The sequence below is a fragment of the Bradysia coprophila genome (assembly GCF_014529535.1).
Source record: "Bradysia coprophila strain Holo2 chromosome IV unlocalized genomic scaffold, BU_Bcop_v1 contig_106, whole genome shotgun sequence".
NCBI classification, from domain to species: Eukaryota; Metazoa; Arthropoda; class Insecta; order Diptera; family Sciaridae; genus Bradysia; species Bradysia coprophila.
This window is the reverse complement of record NW_023503372.1, coordinates 4,660,092-4,675,586: the sequence shown is the minus strand read 5'-3', so window position 1 is coordinate 4,675,586 and position 15,495 is coordinate 4,660,092. Positions and strand designations below refer to the sequence as shown.

The 15,495-nt window shown below is 37.4% G+C and overlaps 2 protein-coding genes across 3 annotated transcripts; one reads left to right on the top strand and one right to left on the bottom strand.

Annotated features, from left to right (window-relative positions):
- Positions 1–3,355: 3,355 nt before the first annotated feature.
- On the top strand, positions 3,356–10,265 carry LOC119071077 (neuronal membrane glycoprotein M6-a). 2 transcript variants are annotated; one of them, XM_037175715.1, is made up of 4 exons: positions 3,356–3,651; positions 8,579–8,898; positions 8,965–9,115; positions 9,187–10,265. In XM_037175715.1, exons 1-4 carry the CDS (start codon positions 3,648–3,650, stop codon positions 9,462–9,464), a joined length of 753 nt encoding a protein of 250 aa, XP_037031610.1. In that variant the 5' UTR covers positions 3,356–3,647; the 3' UTR covers positions 9,465–10,265. The 2 variants fall into 2 exon arrangements, with proteins under 2 accessions (XP_037031610.1, XP_037031609.1); XM_037175714.1 differs by lacking the exon at positions 3,356–3,651 and adding an exon at positions 4,443–5,107.
- A 2,454-nt stretch (positions 10,266–12,719) lies between these two features.
- Positions 12,720–14,746, bottom strand: LOC119071066 (transcription factor grauzone-like). Its single transcript, XM_037175701.1, has 6 exons — positions 14,510–14,746; positions 14,057–14,438; positions 13,692–13,983; positions 13,430–13,633; positions 12,990–13,353; positions 12,720–12,924 (listed from the first exon to the last, which is right to left on the bottom strand). The coding sequence occupies exons 1-6, from the start codon at positions 14,618–14,620 to the stop codon at positions 12,781–12,783; spliced, it is 1,497 nt and encodes a 498-aa protein (XP_037031596.1). The 5' UTR covers positions 14,621–14,746; the 3' UTR covers positions 12,720–12,780.
- Between the last annotated feature and the right edge of the window lie 749 nt (positions 14,747–15,495).

Genomic DNA, 15,495 nt, shown 5'->3' with positions numbered 1-15,495 from the left:
TGAGTGGTCTCTTTTCAAAAATATTTATGAGACCGACTGAGGGGTCTCTCTTTTAGATTATCAAAATATTTTTGAGACTCCTTGAGAAGTCTCTTTTGAGTTTCTTTTTCGAGATCCTTTTGAGGCCATCTGAGAACTCTCACTTTCTTTTCGATATTTTCTGAGATTCTTTGAGAAGTCTCTTTGTAGTTTTTTTTCGATATCCTTTTGAGGCCATCTGAGAACTCTCACTTTCTTTTTGACATCTTCTAATGACCATCTGAGAACTCTCATTTCTGTTTTCCAAGTGTGAGATATTTCATTGTCTTTAAGCTGTTAGTTTGTTCCTGCATTCTCAGATGGCACAGTTTTTCATTTTTTCTTATAATTCGCTGAAATGATAGAAGTTTGAGTATTATTTGATTTTTTTTTACCTTTTTTTTATTTCGTGATATATTTTCCGGTCACCACTCCAAGTACTAGATACCGTACGAGAAGTCTCAATGCAAGAAAATATATTTTGTAAATGATGAGACCAACTGAGAGGTCTCATTCCAGAAAAATGTTTTTTTTGGACTTTAGATACCGTGAGAGAACTCTCATTGCAAGAAAATATTTTTTTATATGTGATAAAGGCACTGCCTGATCGAAAAGAAACTAACTAAAGAAGAGATCCGTCGTTAAGTCCTTAGATATTAAGACATAAACTTTCGTTACAATTACTTTGCAATGTAAGACGACATGTTTTTCATTTAAAAAATAAATAGAAAAAAGACGAGAAAAATCACCCTCTTAGCCTCTTCTGGAATGAGACGTCTCAGTTGGTCTCATGATTTACAAAAAATCTTTCATTGAGACTTATCGGACGGTATCTAAAGTCCAAAAAAACATTTTTCTGAAATGAGACCTCTCAGTTGGTCTCATCATCTAAAAAAAATATTTTCTTGCAATGAGACTTCTTTCACGGTATCTAAATTCCAAAAAAACATTTTTCTGAAATGAGACCTCTCAGTTGGTCTCATGATTTACAAAATATATTTTCTTGCATTGAGACTTATCGGACGGTATCTAAAGTAAAAAAAAAACATTTTTCTGAAATGAGACCTCTCAGTTGGTCTCATGATTTACAAAATATATTTTCTTGCATTGAGACTTATCGGACGGTATCTAAAGTAAAAAAAAACATTTTTCTGAAATGAGACCTCTCAGTTGGTCTCATGATTTACAAAATATATTTTCTTGCATTGAGACTTCTCGGACGGTATCTAAAGTCCAAAAAAACATTTTTCTGAAATGAGACCTCTCAGTTGGTCTCATCATCTAAAAAAATATTTTCTTACAACGAGACTACTCGGACAGTCTCGTAAAGTCCAACGAAAAATAATCCAAGAAAGACCACTCGGTCGATCTCTTACATTCTCCTAAAATATTCAAAACGAGACCACTCGGTCAGTCTCGTAAAGTCCAACGAAAAATATTCCAAGAAAGACCACTCGGTCGGTCTCTGACATTCTCGTAAAGTATTCAAAACGAGACCACTCGGGCAGTCTCGTAAAGTCCAACGAAAAATATTCCAAGAAAGACCACTCGGTCGGTCTCTAACATTCTCCTAAAATATTCAAAAAGAGACCACTCGGCCATTCTCGTAAAATCCAACAAAAAATAATCCAAGAAAGACTACTCGGTCGGTCTCTTACATTCTCGTAAAATATTCAAAACGAGACCACTCGGCCAGTCTCGTAAAGTCCAACGAAAAATAATCCAAGAAAGACCACTCGGTCGGTCTCTAACATTCTCCTAAAATATTCAAAACGAGACCACTCGGCTAGTCTCGTAAAGTCCAACGAAAAATATTCCAAGAAAGACTACTCGGTCGGTCTCTTACTTTCTCGTAAAATATTCAAAACGAGACCACTCGGCCAGTCTCGTAAAATCCAACAAAAAATAATCCAAGAAAGACCACTCGGTCGGTCTCAAAAGTCTCGTAAAATATTGAAAAAGAGACCACTCGGCCGGTCTCGTTCACTATTTGTTCAACAATCATCAAAGAAAAGAAAAAGTGAGAATGAAATGAGACTGAATACGTAAGGAGACTGAAATGAGACCGTTGATCATGCTCATTTTACAGTCTCACTGAGAACTAAATTTTTACTCGGGAAACGAATGAAGTAATAGAATTTCTATCAAGCTTTGAACGAAAGAAGTCTAATATGCCTTCCTTGCCTTCGGCTCGAAATACAAACTTCCCACACGCTAGGCACAAGACCATTTTACGAGTAAAATTGCGATAACACTATAAAGTATACTCAGTGCTTAGTCTGTAACTGATGCCAAGGCACATATAATAGGGGAGACTCACAATATTGTGGATGGTTTGTAAGTATCTAGGATCCATAAGATTCGAGAAAATGGCTGCTTTCGTAAAGGACACTCACGAAGCAAATGTTTAATGCTACAGTGAAATTTGTCCATAAATAGTTATTTGCATCACTTGGATGGGCTGTGATTTTCGCCATTTTAAGAAGAGGAAGAATGACGTTTCAGGTCTATGACGCTCAGTAAATACACAATTTGTGAAACTATTAATGTTTCAGGCATGTAGTATACGTTGAATAAATTGGTTTATTAAGTCTATATCTCAATTTCAATAGATCATTGACGTGAAAAATCAAAAAGAAAATGTTGACATTTGCGCAGGCGATCAGTTTCGACGGTCAAACCATGAACTTTCATCACAACCCATTGAAACCACGAAATTACAGTATACGTGTGAATTCGTATACAGAGAGAATAAATTTTGTATAAGTATGTATGTTTCGTCGATACGAAGTCGAGTGGTATACGAACTCACACATATACTGTGATTGAGTGGTTTCAATACCGTGATGCACACAATTTTACACTCGTCACACCACAGGCAAACAACAAAACCAAATACCAAACACACCGTTCAAGGTTGAACTTGAATGTATAGAAGAAGAATGAGAATAATAACGAAACCGAAAATACGCGATATAAAGCCGAACGAGTTGATCGTTCGATGTGCATCACGCTACTCGTTGATACGGAGAGTAAGCTCCGCCTTCGTATCAAATTTCTATCTTTGACGAATAACATAAACAAACTCCACCATTAAGTAAAACATCGCCTGGATCCCTAGACCTGTTTGCAAGGTCTGATGAGAGAGAACTAAAAGTGTGGTTTCCGATAACTTTTGACGCGTGATATTCAGTGTTTTCATGGTTTGGCGAGTGTAAAATGTTTTTACTTTAAATTATGATTGCCACTGCTTTACTGATTAACTGCAATTCACGGGCCTCAGTTTCACCCAGTAATTTCTGCTGGGACATTCAGCAAAATTTTTAAATTTTGAGCAACAAAAAAGTGAATGCAATTCTTGCAAAACCTTAAAATGGCGAGGATTTGTTGTTGATGTTTAATTGTTGTTATAAGTAATTGTCTAAGAACAAAGTTAAGTGAAACTTTGATCCACCGAACCACTAACTGTTTAGATCTCGTTTTCGTATTATTGATTGTAAGAAAAAAGTGATCATCAGTACGATTCTGATGCAGACTAATTGTGAAATTAGGCCATAAAACACACGACTACAAGTTTGTTTTGACCATTGATTCGTACTATTAACCGCACGGATATTATTCAAATAAGAATGGGTATGTAGCACGTTCATTCAACAAAATAGAATTCGAATTTGGTGTTTATAAAATACGTTTAGATAAAATTGTACATAAAAGATAAGAACCATATAGCCATGGATCATAGGTGGGGCCTGCGAATTTTGATTTTTTTTTTTTTTTTGTTCTTCAACCACTTGTTTCACTTACCGTCTCATTCACTCACCAGCAATGCTCCAATCAACCGGATAAGATATTCGTTTCTTTCTTTGTGTATGTTTTACGTTGGGATTACATGTAATGTTTTTATTGTCACAATTTACTTGCAATATATCGTTCATTCATGTTGCTTTATTAGTTCGACCAATGCTCTCTCTAGCACCGAAGATCAGAGCTTAACAATCGCGTACGAAAACGCCATCAAACGCTTTATTAGTTTCCACAGATGCACTTCATCAAAGCTAAGATCCAATCACGAATTTCATTTTTTTTTGTTTCACTTTATGAATGCACACAAGTACAAAAATGTAATTCATGAGAATATAGTCGGGTCTGAGCTGGAATTAAGAATTATGGACTCGACAATGTCGAGTCGACGTATTTGATTAACTTCCATTGGATCAGTGACAACTAAATGTGAATTTATTCAAAAACTGATTCGAAGAAATTTCTCTCGAATGAATCAAATGGGTTAATAAATCGGCTAAAAATTCTATTGTCATGAGTATCAGACCGGACTATATGTTAGTGACACACTGTGCATTGTAATACACAGAAAAATACCAACGCAACGTATACCGAATGGGAAGAAAAATTCATAGAAACTTTAATCAGTTCCAATAAGTTGTTGTGTGATTCACATTCATTCATCCTTTTGTACTGAATTTTTCTAATTCATTTCTTCAATGTATAATTGAATCAAACGCTTCAGTGTTTTTTTTGTTTTAATTCCACATTTTGTTGTAATTAGCGGACAGTTTTGTGTTCTAATTAATTGAAACAATAAATTCTTTTCATTAGCTCAAAAGTAATTTGTGTTCGAACAGAGCAACTACGAAAAAAATGTGATATTTTGTTCGACGGCGCAGCGTATAGTGCAATATTGAAGAATTCTTTTGTGTGTTGCCATCAACAATGTTCTCCTAAAGGAAAACAACTTACTTTTGTATGTTGTGTCTAAGTTAAATTAAAAAAATTCCATTCAAAGAATTTCATTCTGGAATTCCAACATAAAGACTGAACCGAACCACATTAACATCGAAACAGACAAAACAATTTTTTCTTTGAAATTTCGAAAATATGGAAGCAAGAAATCGTGATCGCATACGGGATCCGCGTGAAGAGATTTTATTGGAAACTAATTTTGATGATGATGGCGTTATGACTAGAGCTTACAATAATAACAAAGTAAATCACCGACGCAGCGTCTATAGGTCAGACTATTCCATTGATCGTTTCTCTGAAGCATCGCTACATGGAAATAATCATAAGTCAGGTAAAATAAATCGAAAAAAAAATTCATTTTGTTATCAGTTCATTTTTTGTATTTCGATGTTATGTTAACCAGCAGAAAGGGTATAGTGTGTCTAATCTGATGTCTGATAAGATTTTCGTCGGGTTAGCACAGTATCGATTGTAATAAACGGTTTTTTAGCTCTTCTTTTTAATGAAAATAAATGACGGTAACCAGCGCGTATAGCAATTCTATTGTGGTCATGCCTCAATCAATCTTGTCTGTAACTTCTCGCACAATTCTTTCCGTACAGAATATTACGCTGATGGTTGCAACCTGTAACCTGTTTCAGTCAATTTGTTTACCGTTTTAATGCCATTTTAATTATGGATTATGAATCAGTGTCGTATCTAGTTGACTTTGTCTACATAGATATAACATTAAAGGAAGTGAGGTGATGACAGTGCTTGTTTCTGTAATAATTGTTAAATCATTGAAATTTGATTTTATGGATATATGCATACTAGCAACGCACTGCAAACCAGAACACATTTTTTAAGGGTCATTTGGGTCTTAATTTTTTTTGCGGAGAACGTCGGAACGCAGTGCCATTATATTAAAAACTTAATTTACAAGAGACATTCTGACTACTGCGGCGAGCATGCCCTTAATTAATTCTGATCTGGAGCTTGCTTTGCGGTGTATTGATACCAATACCAACAGTCTGGACTGAAAGCTGTGGGCCCTGACTTTTTCATATGTCGTTACGGTGACTACAAGGGTGACTACGAGTACTAGTATGCTGGATCTTTAGAAAATTGGAGGAGACACAAAATAGATTCTTCAGCTAATCAATAGATGAATGCCACACTTTTAGTTTCGACACTAAATGCAGTTTGGACAGAAGTTTACCATTTCACAGATGATTGTCTCAGCAGTTCTACTATCGGATCTATTACTTCTTTTGAGATAGATTTTAAATCTTTTACTTCATTTGTTTGAACATGTGTTTTGCTACATAAGACCTCGTCAGTCAGAGTATATATGGTCAGAGCGATAACAGATAGTAGCCGTCCGCAACATTTGTTATCCACAATAACAATTCGAGCGATATGGGTTTCCCTGACGAACTATTGTAACCTGTTGAAGCCGGATTGCAATTCAATTTAAAAGCCACTGTTTGAAGGATGGCAGTAATCAATTAGTAGGAACATAGAACCTTTTAACAATAGAAAGAACGATATGGCCAAGTAAAACAGGCAGAGGTGGCGTGTTTACTTTCCTGATACAAAGACAAAATTAATGTATAGTACAGAATTCTGCACCTACTTTGCTTCAGCTAAATTCTTAAACACACACACACACACACGTATGACAAGAAAATTTGTACATTCAAATATGTATGGGAACACATACCAGATGAAAAGGCCAGCTGGATCACACATTCGAAAAACAAACTCCGAAACTTTTTCGCTGATTGTTTAATAATATAAACTGATGTAGTTGGAGCTCCGCAAACACTTAAAAATAATTAAAAAATTTCACTCGATCCACTAGACCTAATAACACCCTTTACTCCGGCATTCAGTTTTACAATGTTAAACTTACCATAAGAAACCTATTAGCCCACTGCTCTTCATGCGGGACTTAAAACTAAATCAACATTTTGAGTGCCAGTCGCGGCACTTTACAGATAATTTAAAAATTTCATTGGAATCGTCGTGCGAATAAATGGAAATGAAGGAACACCAACTGAAAACGAATTATAAATTAATTACGGCTTCGTGTGCTCGTTGTATCATATCAATTAATGAAGTTAGATTTGAAGATAATTTTTGTGTGACTAATCCAAGCAGATTAAAAAGGCCGATGCTATTCGACACCGGTGTCAAATAGCATGCACTGTGTTGTTTGGCTATTCGACACCTGTGTGTCGCGCCCGCGAAATTTTTTTCTGGTCCCCAAAGGTGGGTGTCGAATAGCATTGGCTGAGTTGCCAAGCTAATCTCAATATATAAGTTAAATTCACTCATATTTTCCGACGAAATTTATCGTAGATCAGTGAAACATTCACTTATGTCTCTCCTTTTAGTCTCCTACGTTGTCAAATGGAGCATGAAAAACCTTTTTCACGTGTGCGATGTAAATCACCTTACTTTCTCCACTTAAATGTGATGATAAGATTGCGTTCAGTTGATGTTTTGTTTGTTCTCATCGGCAATTGTCAAGAATTTTGTTTAGAAAAATTTAGTGTTTTTTTCGGGGATAAAACCGGTTAGCCAGATCGTAGGCGTGATCACTTCGGGACAAAACATGAAATTCCAACTTGAGCGATTTGCTCGCAAACAACGCTCTTTTTGCAATATCCTGTTTTGTACACTAGGTGATCAAATAACAATAACTATGGGGCCGTTCAAAAATTACGTAATACGAAGGTGGCAGTGATTCTGGTCTAGCGTTACACAATGTGACAGGGAAATGAGGGCTGTTAAAGCACTAGCGTTACGTCAATTACGTTATTAAACAATTAAGACGGAGAAAATCGTCAAACCACTAGCTATTGGTAAAATGGTATCAAGGCAGCATTCTGTCGTTTAGGGTTCAGTTGCGTAAAAAGTTTCCCACATTTGTTGAGTTTATTGTTGTGAGCTCCATTTTAGCGACCACTTTTCAATGTAGAACATAGAAAACAATTCGCCTATGCGAACGAAGCTTCTTGCCCTGATTAAAACACTCGACAGTTCTCACAAAAAGGCCCTTCACGCCGATACGCTAGTAACTTTGTAAGTTCGTAAATGATGTTACGATCGTATTTTTTGACAAATCGTAAACTTAGCTGTCAAATATGTAGAGCGACTATCGTCAATGATGATGATAATCGCTAGAAATTCACCGATTGTCATCATAACAGACGATAGTAGCTTTAGACATTTGACATCTTTGTTTAAGAATCAGCTAAATTTACGAACATAACATCATGCCTTAATGAATTGTTGTTTACCGAGTTACCAAATTTTTATTATGACATCCGTTACATTACAAATAGGGGAGGGGTGTGTGGAATTTTTAGTGTCAAATAGCATACACTGGGTTGAGTGGCTATTCGACACCGGTGTCAAATAGCATGCACTGTGTTGTGTGGCTATTCGACACCGGTGTCAAATAGCATGCATTGTGTTGTGTGGCTATTCGACACCGGTGTCAAATAGCATGCATTGTGTTGCTTGGCTATTCGACACTGGTGTCGAATAGTCACTCCGGATTAAAAATGTTGTTGTCGTTGTCGTAAGTCATTTTTATACAACAGGAGGTCTATTTCGTGTACTAATACCACCGTTGTTTCCACTAGACTGTTTGACTATTTGGGTAGAAATAAGAATTCTCGTTAATCTTAGCATCTCTTGAGGTTGATATGACAATGTACCATTATCGTTAGACAGTTCACATTTAATATTTCCACTTCCACCTTAACCTACCTTGCCCCAATTGGTTAATCATTTCCATTCCATTTAGGCAACTGCTGTAAATCATGTATGACCCGCATCCCCTACGCAACATTAATAGCCACCGTAATGTGCCTACTTGGTGTGGGCATATTCTGTGGCACAATGTATCGCGGTGCGTCGCTGACGATCATCATGCTGGATCAAGTATTTCATCTGAGGCTGTTGTGGATTGAAGCGGTACAAATGATTTTCGTTGTCATCGGTGCCAGTATGGCTGCACTTGGTTTTATGATACTATTTGTCGGATGCCTGGCTACCGGCTCGACGCGGTATAAAGTGTACAGAGCTTGGCGATCGAGAGTTGGCGGAAGGATATCGTGCGCTGTGGTAAGAATTGATTGAAGGGAATTTAGACTGATCTGGATAGATCTTATGTGGAACGTGATTTTTCAGTTTATGGGCATTACGTACGTGTTGAACATTGTCTGGATATTGATTCTATGCTTCTTGGTTGTCGTTACCTTTGTCTACACAATATTTTGGAATCTATGCTCGGAAGTGAGCATCGAAACGAACCGACGATGCATAGACTTGACACAGTTCCGTAAGTTGCTACACTTTTCTCATTGCATATGAACCAAAATTTCAATCGAAACTCTCTTTCCGTTTCTTTAGACTTTATGTTCCCGTACGGCACCCGGGACGAGGACATGAAAATCTGCGAAAAATTCGAAGTGAAAGCATTTTGTAAGGACGGCGTCGAGAAGGCCGAAGTGATGTTCATACTAGCAACGGTATCGTGTTTGTTGGTGATACTCAGTATGGTCCATTACCTAATGTGTCTGGCAGCTAATTACGCACACATTCGCGATCACGAAAAGTTCCAAGAACTGCAAGAAATTCAAAATTTGAACGATATGGAATATGTGGCCTCATCCAAAGATCGATTTTGAACGAAACGGGGAAAAGATCGACCGAACAATCATTTCAACAGCACAGCTATACATTCCATCCGTCCAATATAGTTAAGGGAAAATTTTTAGTTTTTTTTCATTTTTTCGATTTTCTTGAATTTAAAATGTTTCAAAGCTCAGTGAAACGGTTTCCTGCTTAACGAACGATCGAAAAAGAAATTCCGAAATTTTCATTCATTCACCCAATGTGTTTTCACACACTTTCAGCGTTACGCAACTATTTTAACGTTTAAGATTCATTCCCAAAATTCATTCCAAATTCATTTTTAATCTTTCGACTTTAAGCTATAAATTTATCGATTTTACTATTTGTCGTCGGAAACGTTTCCGCTTTAGTATTTATGTTATACAAAATATATTGAACTAGACCTAAGACAAATTTTTAACTTAGAACATTAAGCGGCTATTCGAAAGGAACAAGTATTTACGACCGGAAGTATATATATTAAGACAATAACAGGAGAACGTATGATCCATTTGGCACTACTATTTTTGATAAAGCATCAAATAACGCACTTATGACTATTCTAAAAAAAATCCCATCGACACAATTTGCCTCTCAAACAGCTGAACCACATGGAAACTGCACACAAATTATTTCGTTAAGACCGTTAAATTAATGTCAGTCGAATTTTATTTGAAAAACTTTGTTTTAACAGACAATCCTGTACACACACGTAGATCATCATGAGATGTATTACTTGTCATTTTATGTGACCATTTGTTTGTGGTCTTTTTTTTATATAAAAAATGAAATAAAATGAAATTTGCAAGGCAAAATCTGTGGTTTCAATTTGCTCGTTTTCGTGTGAGCTCCTGAGTCAACAAAAATGACATAAGGGCAACTCCAATTTGACGCTATTTATTTTCGTAATGCAGCAGTTTTTGATTTACACCTAGCAATCAAACTATATTTTTTACGTTTGGGAGTGAACACGGCAGAGTAAAATAAACCAGGCATTAGCGGTTCATTTTCGAAACGTCAAATAAGGGACCTAATACACTGGATGAAAATGAACACAAATGAACACTGACATAAATTGAAAAATTTTGTTCGTAAAAAATGTAGGGCTACTAGATTATTCAGGTCCCTAGTCAAACAAGCGCTCCTGCCTGGTTAACTTTACTCTGTCGTGGGAGTGAAACTATGCGAAAAACACACTTGTCGATGTGGAAAAACTGTCGAAGAAAACGGCCACCACGGTTTATCATGCATTAGGAGCGCTGGCAGAATTCCGAGACATGTAGGATTCTGGATTCAATAAAATAACCTTGAATGCCTTATCTAAAATCGATTTCCCGAGCATGCTAGAACCGCCTGGAATGAGCAGATCGTACGGAAAGCGCGTTGACGGCGTAACCACCACTCCTTGGGAACGAGGAAAATCTTTGGTTTGGGATGCTACAGTTAACGACACTGTTGCTTCATCGTACCGGGCCCAATCAGCGAAAATCGCTGGCTCGGTCGCAGACCAATCAGAACGTCATAAACATAATCACTACATGGATGGCATTAAAACGTGACTACATATTCACTCCTGTCGCTTTCGAAACGTTCGGGCCAATGGGAGAGGACACTAAGAAATTCATAAATAAAATCGGAAAACTGTTGCAACAAAAAACTGGAGAAAAGCGCTTGACCAATTTCTTGATACAACAATATTCAATAGAAATTCAGAGAGGAAATTCTGCTTCAATTTTGAAAACGTTTGAAAATGACGATGCTAATGCCGTTTCAAACATATTTGATTTGATATAAATCTATAAATCTTTGTAAATTTTTTTTTGAAAATTGATTTTTTTTTAAGGTGGTGAAAGTGTCAAGTAGCCTTTGAAATGCACATGTACAGCGAAGTCAGTCAAAATGTAGAATACAAAGAAATACGGTGTGAATTTGACACATAGAGCTGAGAGTTTGTTTGCTAGAGAGTGAGAGAGTATTGATTACACCGATTCTTAGCTATCAATCCTAGCCAACTAATCTTCCCGATTCATGTCACGGTGAGCTTGAAAAAAAATTTATTGGACCTCTCGTGGACAAGATATGTTTTTAGTGTTTTTTTTTGTAGAGGGCAGTACCACGAGTAAGATTAACATAACAAGAAAATATTTCGATGATTTTTTTTTTGATTAAGTTTTTTTAAGTCTTCGTTTTTTTGTTATTTTGGGACCTGCGGGAAACTTCAAAGACTGTTTGCATCCAACTGTGGGACTCTATTGATCTCAAAAATATAGTTGCTGTTTAGCCTCACTCAGGCTGCCTGAGGTCTAAGCTTTACAACGATACCAATCATGATATTCATGACTATCAACAAACATATTTTATGAAGCAAAGTCATTCTATTTTGGAGATCGGCGGTGAATAGGCACATTCACACGGTCCATCAAATTGTGACAATGGCCAAAGGATCGCGAAATCTGACTGATCGGTACGAGTGGCTGTGATATCCAGTGAGGCAACCAGCACAGCTCACATACCGTAATCACTGTCATGACAGGTTTGGTTACCTTGCAGTTCGACCGCTTTTTCTCTTTAGATTTCGCTTTGGGCAAGGTTTTATTTATAAGAGAGTGTTGCATCTGAAGAGTCGATTAAGTTAGAGATGCACGATTTGGTTTATTATAAGTGAATCAAATGGCTAATCGAGCCCGAGAGGGATGGATGACCGTGGAACGACTGTATAGCACAATGGATCCAACAAATGTTGCCTGAGTCGTTTTTAGGTATCTGAATCTGATCTCATCGTGGACTAGCTAAATTTATGACGAATTCACTGGACTGAACTGATCTTCGAAGAAAAGTAAGTAGAAAAGTATTTTGTCATTTAAGAAAACCTTTGAAAAACCCAAGGTAAATTTCTTCGAAGAAAATGGAAATCTATAGAAGAAAATAGGATTTTCGAAACCCGACCCGAATTTAAATTTTTTAAATGAAAAACGCCCGGTAAAATTAAATTGGTTCGGGTTCAGGTCGTTCAAGTTTTTTTTGCCAGTTCGGGTATTCTCTGGAGCATGATAAGGCATCACATGCTTGCTGGAAGTTTGCTACATAGTCTATATCCCTCGTAATACTGGAAAGATGAATCAAACCGTGATAAGCTGGAGTCATTGGCACCACAAATTCCATAAAAGTCCATTTCTGTTCCAAAAGAACCACCAATTTCCCTTACAGCTTCGCCCTCGGCGATTTGACTTTACTTTCATTCGTTAGACTTCAAAAAAAAAAATTCTTAAAAACAAAAATTTTATTTTGGAACGGGACTACTTGAATATGTAACAACTTTGATCGCCGGTTCTACTTCTTCACTTTTTTGTTAGCTTTCCATTCTTCAAAGTGTACTTGTCTGTAGTGTTTGAACTTGTTAGCGCTAGATTTGAATGTGGTCGAACAAAACGAACAGGTGTATAAGACCTCTCCGGTATGGGTGGCGACATGTTCCTGGGATCATTTTTATAAATCAAAAATTCTGCGATCACAAACTCTTCACAATTTTGAACTTTTACCTTCAACGACATCGACCGTCTGAACGCTTTGTCACAATACGTGCATTTGTGCTTCGCCTCGCTATGGACATTCCTCACATGATTCCTCAGAGCCGATGCGTTCGGTTTTACTTTGAAACAGATGTCGCACGTTTGTTCGACGTCCGTGTGCATTTTCTTGTGCTTGATCAACGACGATTGACTTTTCAGCATCGATCCACATTCGTCGCATTTGAAGCGCTCGCCATCGGTATGCGTTTTGACATGTTCCTTGAGTGAGTGCTTGGAACTCATAACTCTAGCACAAATATCACAGATGTGTTTGGTGTCTTTACGGTTGTGTACGGTCTGTATGTGGTTGTGAAGGAGCTTTTTCGTTTTGTACCTAGAGGACAGAAAGGTGATATCGTCTGGCTACCGGTGGTAAGGCAAAACTAAACGAAATGGACTCACGAACTTACTCTTTCTGGCATATATCACACGCAAAGCTTTGGTCGTCCGGCGGGTGAACTCGTCTCACATGTTCATTTAAAATGTGCTGCTTGCCGAATCGCTTTTCACACACATGACAATTGAATATAAGTTTGTCATCGTCCATATGATGGGACGCCTTATGGGTAACTAGACGACTCTCTTCCGTAAACGTTTTCAAACATTTCTTGCACCTGCAGTGGATTAGAGTCGTTTTATTTTACACGCAACAGCAGTCAATGCTCTACTCACTGAAAAGCAGTCGGATCTAAGTGCCATGTAACATGGTCCACAATTTGCTTCCGCATACGAAATTTCCTATTGCTGCAGTCACAGCACCTTAAATAGCCTCGGTTGATGTTGTGCATGTTTTTGAAATGCTGTTGAATGTCTGCCATTGACTCAAGCGCCACGGAGCATAAATCACAATTCATTCGGAAATAGTCTGCCATTTTGCTCTCCACGTCCAACTCATCCGTATCTGCAGTCTCATCTCGGTCTTTCGTGTTGGAATTCGTTTCAGTGTCTGTCTCTGTGCCATCATCTGAGTCAAAAGATGACATCGGCTCAGGGATTAGGTCATGTCGAGGGAAAAGCTTCCAGAAAGGTATACGTACCGTTGTCATCGCTGTCATCATTGAAAGAGGCGTCATTGTGGAGCGTAGAGTCATCGTAGCAACTTTCCAATTTTACTGTGACTGGCGATACATTAGGTGGTGCAATCGATTCATATTTAATAAGATGAGGCATCGGACTCTCGTTTTCATTCTGCTGATCTTCTGCAATCGCTTCAGTCTTGAATGGTTTGCCAAGGTGATATCCCGCAACTGTTCCTGGCAGTGTCGACAGATATTGAGATTCAAATGGTCGATTAATTGGAATAATATTTTCGGTAGAATTCTTTCGATGAGCATCCAGGACGCGGTCGTAGAAGAGATTGAATGAGGACGTGTGTTTCCAACAATCAACACAAATATGAGTCTCACTGGATTCGTCAACCTGTCACAAGACGAAACAAGAAATTTTGGTAGCTTTTGTCACCTTTGTTCAGTTCGAATCATTTTTTTTACCGTAAACCAGAAATGTTTGGAAATTACTTCGGGAATGTTTAACGCTTTTCCGATACGATCGTGAATGTTAATGAATTCAGCTGTTGCATTTATGCATAAAATGCAATTCATTTTCAGGCACGATATCGCAAAAACCTGTATTTGCACACTGAACAACTATTGTTTGTCAACATTCAAATGTCAAACAAATGCGTTTGTGTGAGAGCGCGATGTAATGTGCAAACAACACTCTCAGGTATCTTCACGCATTTTTAGAATTCGTGTGTCAAATCACGAAACAATTTCTGGTATTTTATTCACGTATACCAACGCAATTCAAGCAAAAGTGATCATAGTTGACAGCTGCCAAATAGAGTACTATTTTGTAAGTAATGGTTTTTTACAGTGTGTTACAGTTATATGACACACTGTCAAGTTTCAGTATCCTATTTAGGGTACCACTCATGCTTGAAGTGCGTTGCGCATACACATAAGTTGCCATATATAAACGGCTGGTGGAGAAATTTCAATAGCTACAATTGGTCGGTAGATTTTACAACCTCTAACCTTAAACCCGAGGGTATAGCTAATAAACGGGTATAGGGGAATCTGGCACACGGTGTCTAAAGAACTCCCTTTTCAACAATGTAAAAAATGAACTCTCACTGTAATCGACTTAATTACTACTTTTACAAAATTTTAGTATCAAAAAATCGTGTACGAGTTCATCTTTTACGTAGTTGAAAAATGTGTTGTTTTAGCACCATGTGCCATATTACCCCACGCCTACTGTAACCATGGCAGAATAAAATAAACCAGGTAGGAGCGCTTGATTTGACTAGGGAATGATCCAGTAGCTTTATATTTTGCGAATAAATTGATTCCCTAGGGAACAGTGTCCGCCATTTTAGGCTTCAACTAAACCATAAATCCCAAAAAATCGCTAAAATTTGCTACTTCGAAAACTAGTCGGTGACCCCTCGATTAATTCATTTTATTGTAGTGTT

Coding starts and splice junctions, on each gene's coding strand:
- LOC119071066 (XM_037175701.1), bottom strand. CDS start 14,620: ATGAATTGCATTTTATGCATAAATGCAACAGCTGAATTCATTAACATT. Junction 13,634..13,691: donor TTAGATCCGACTGCTTTTCA/GTGAGTAGAGCA, acceptor AATCCACTGCAG/GTGCAAGAAATGTTTGAAAA. Junction 13,354..13,429: donor TGTGATATATGCCAGAAAGA/GTAAGTTCGTGA, acceptor TCTGTCCTCTAG/GTACAAAACGAAAAAGCTCC.
- LOC119071077 (XM_037175714.1), top strand. CDS start 4,912: ATGGAAGCAAGAAATCGTGATCGCATACGGGATCCGCGTGAAGAGATT. Junction 5,108..8,578: donor TGGAAATAATCATAAGTCAG/GTAAAATAAATC, acceptor CATTCCATTTAG/GCAACTGCTGTAAATCATGT. Junction 8,899..8,964: donor GAAGGATATCGTGCGCTGTG/GTAAGAATTGAT, acceptor GTGATTTTTCAG/TTTATGGGCATTACGTACGT.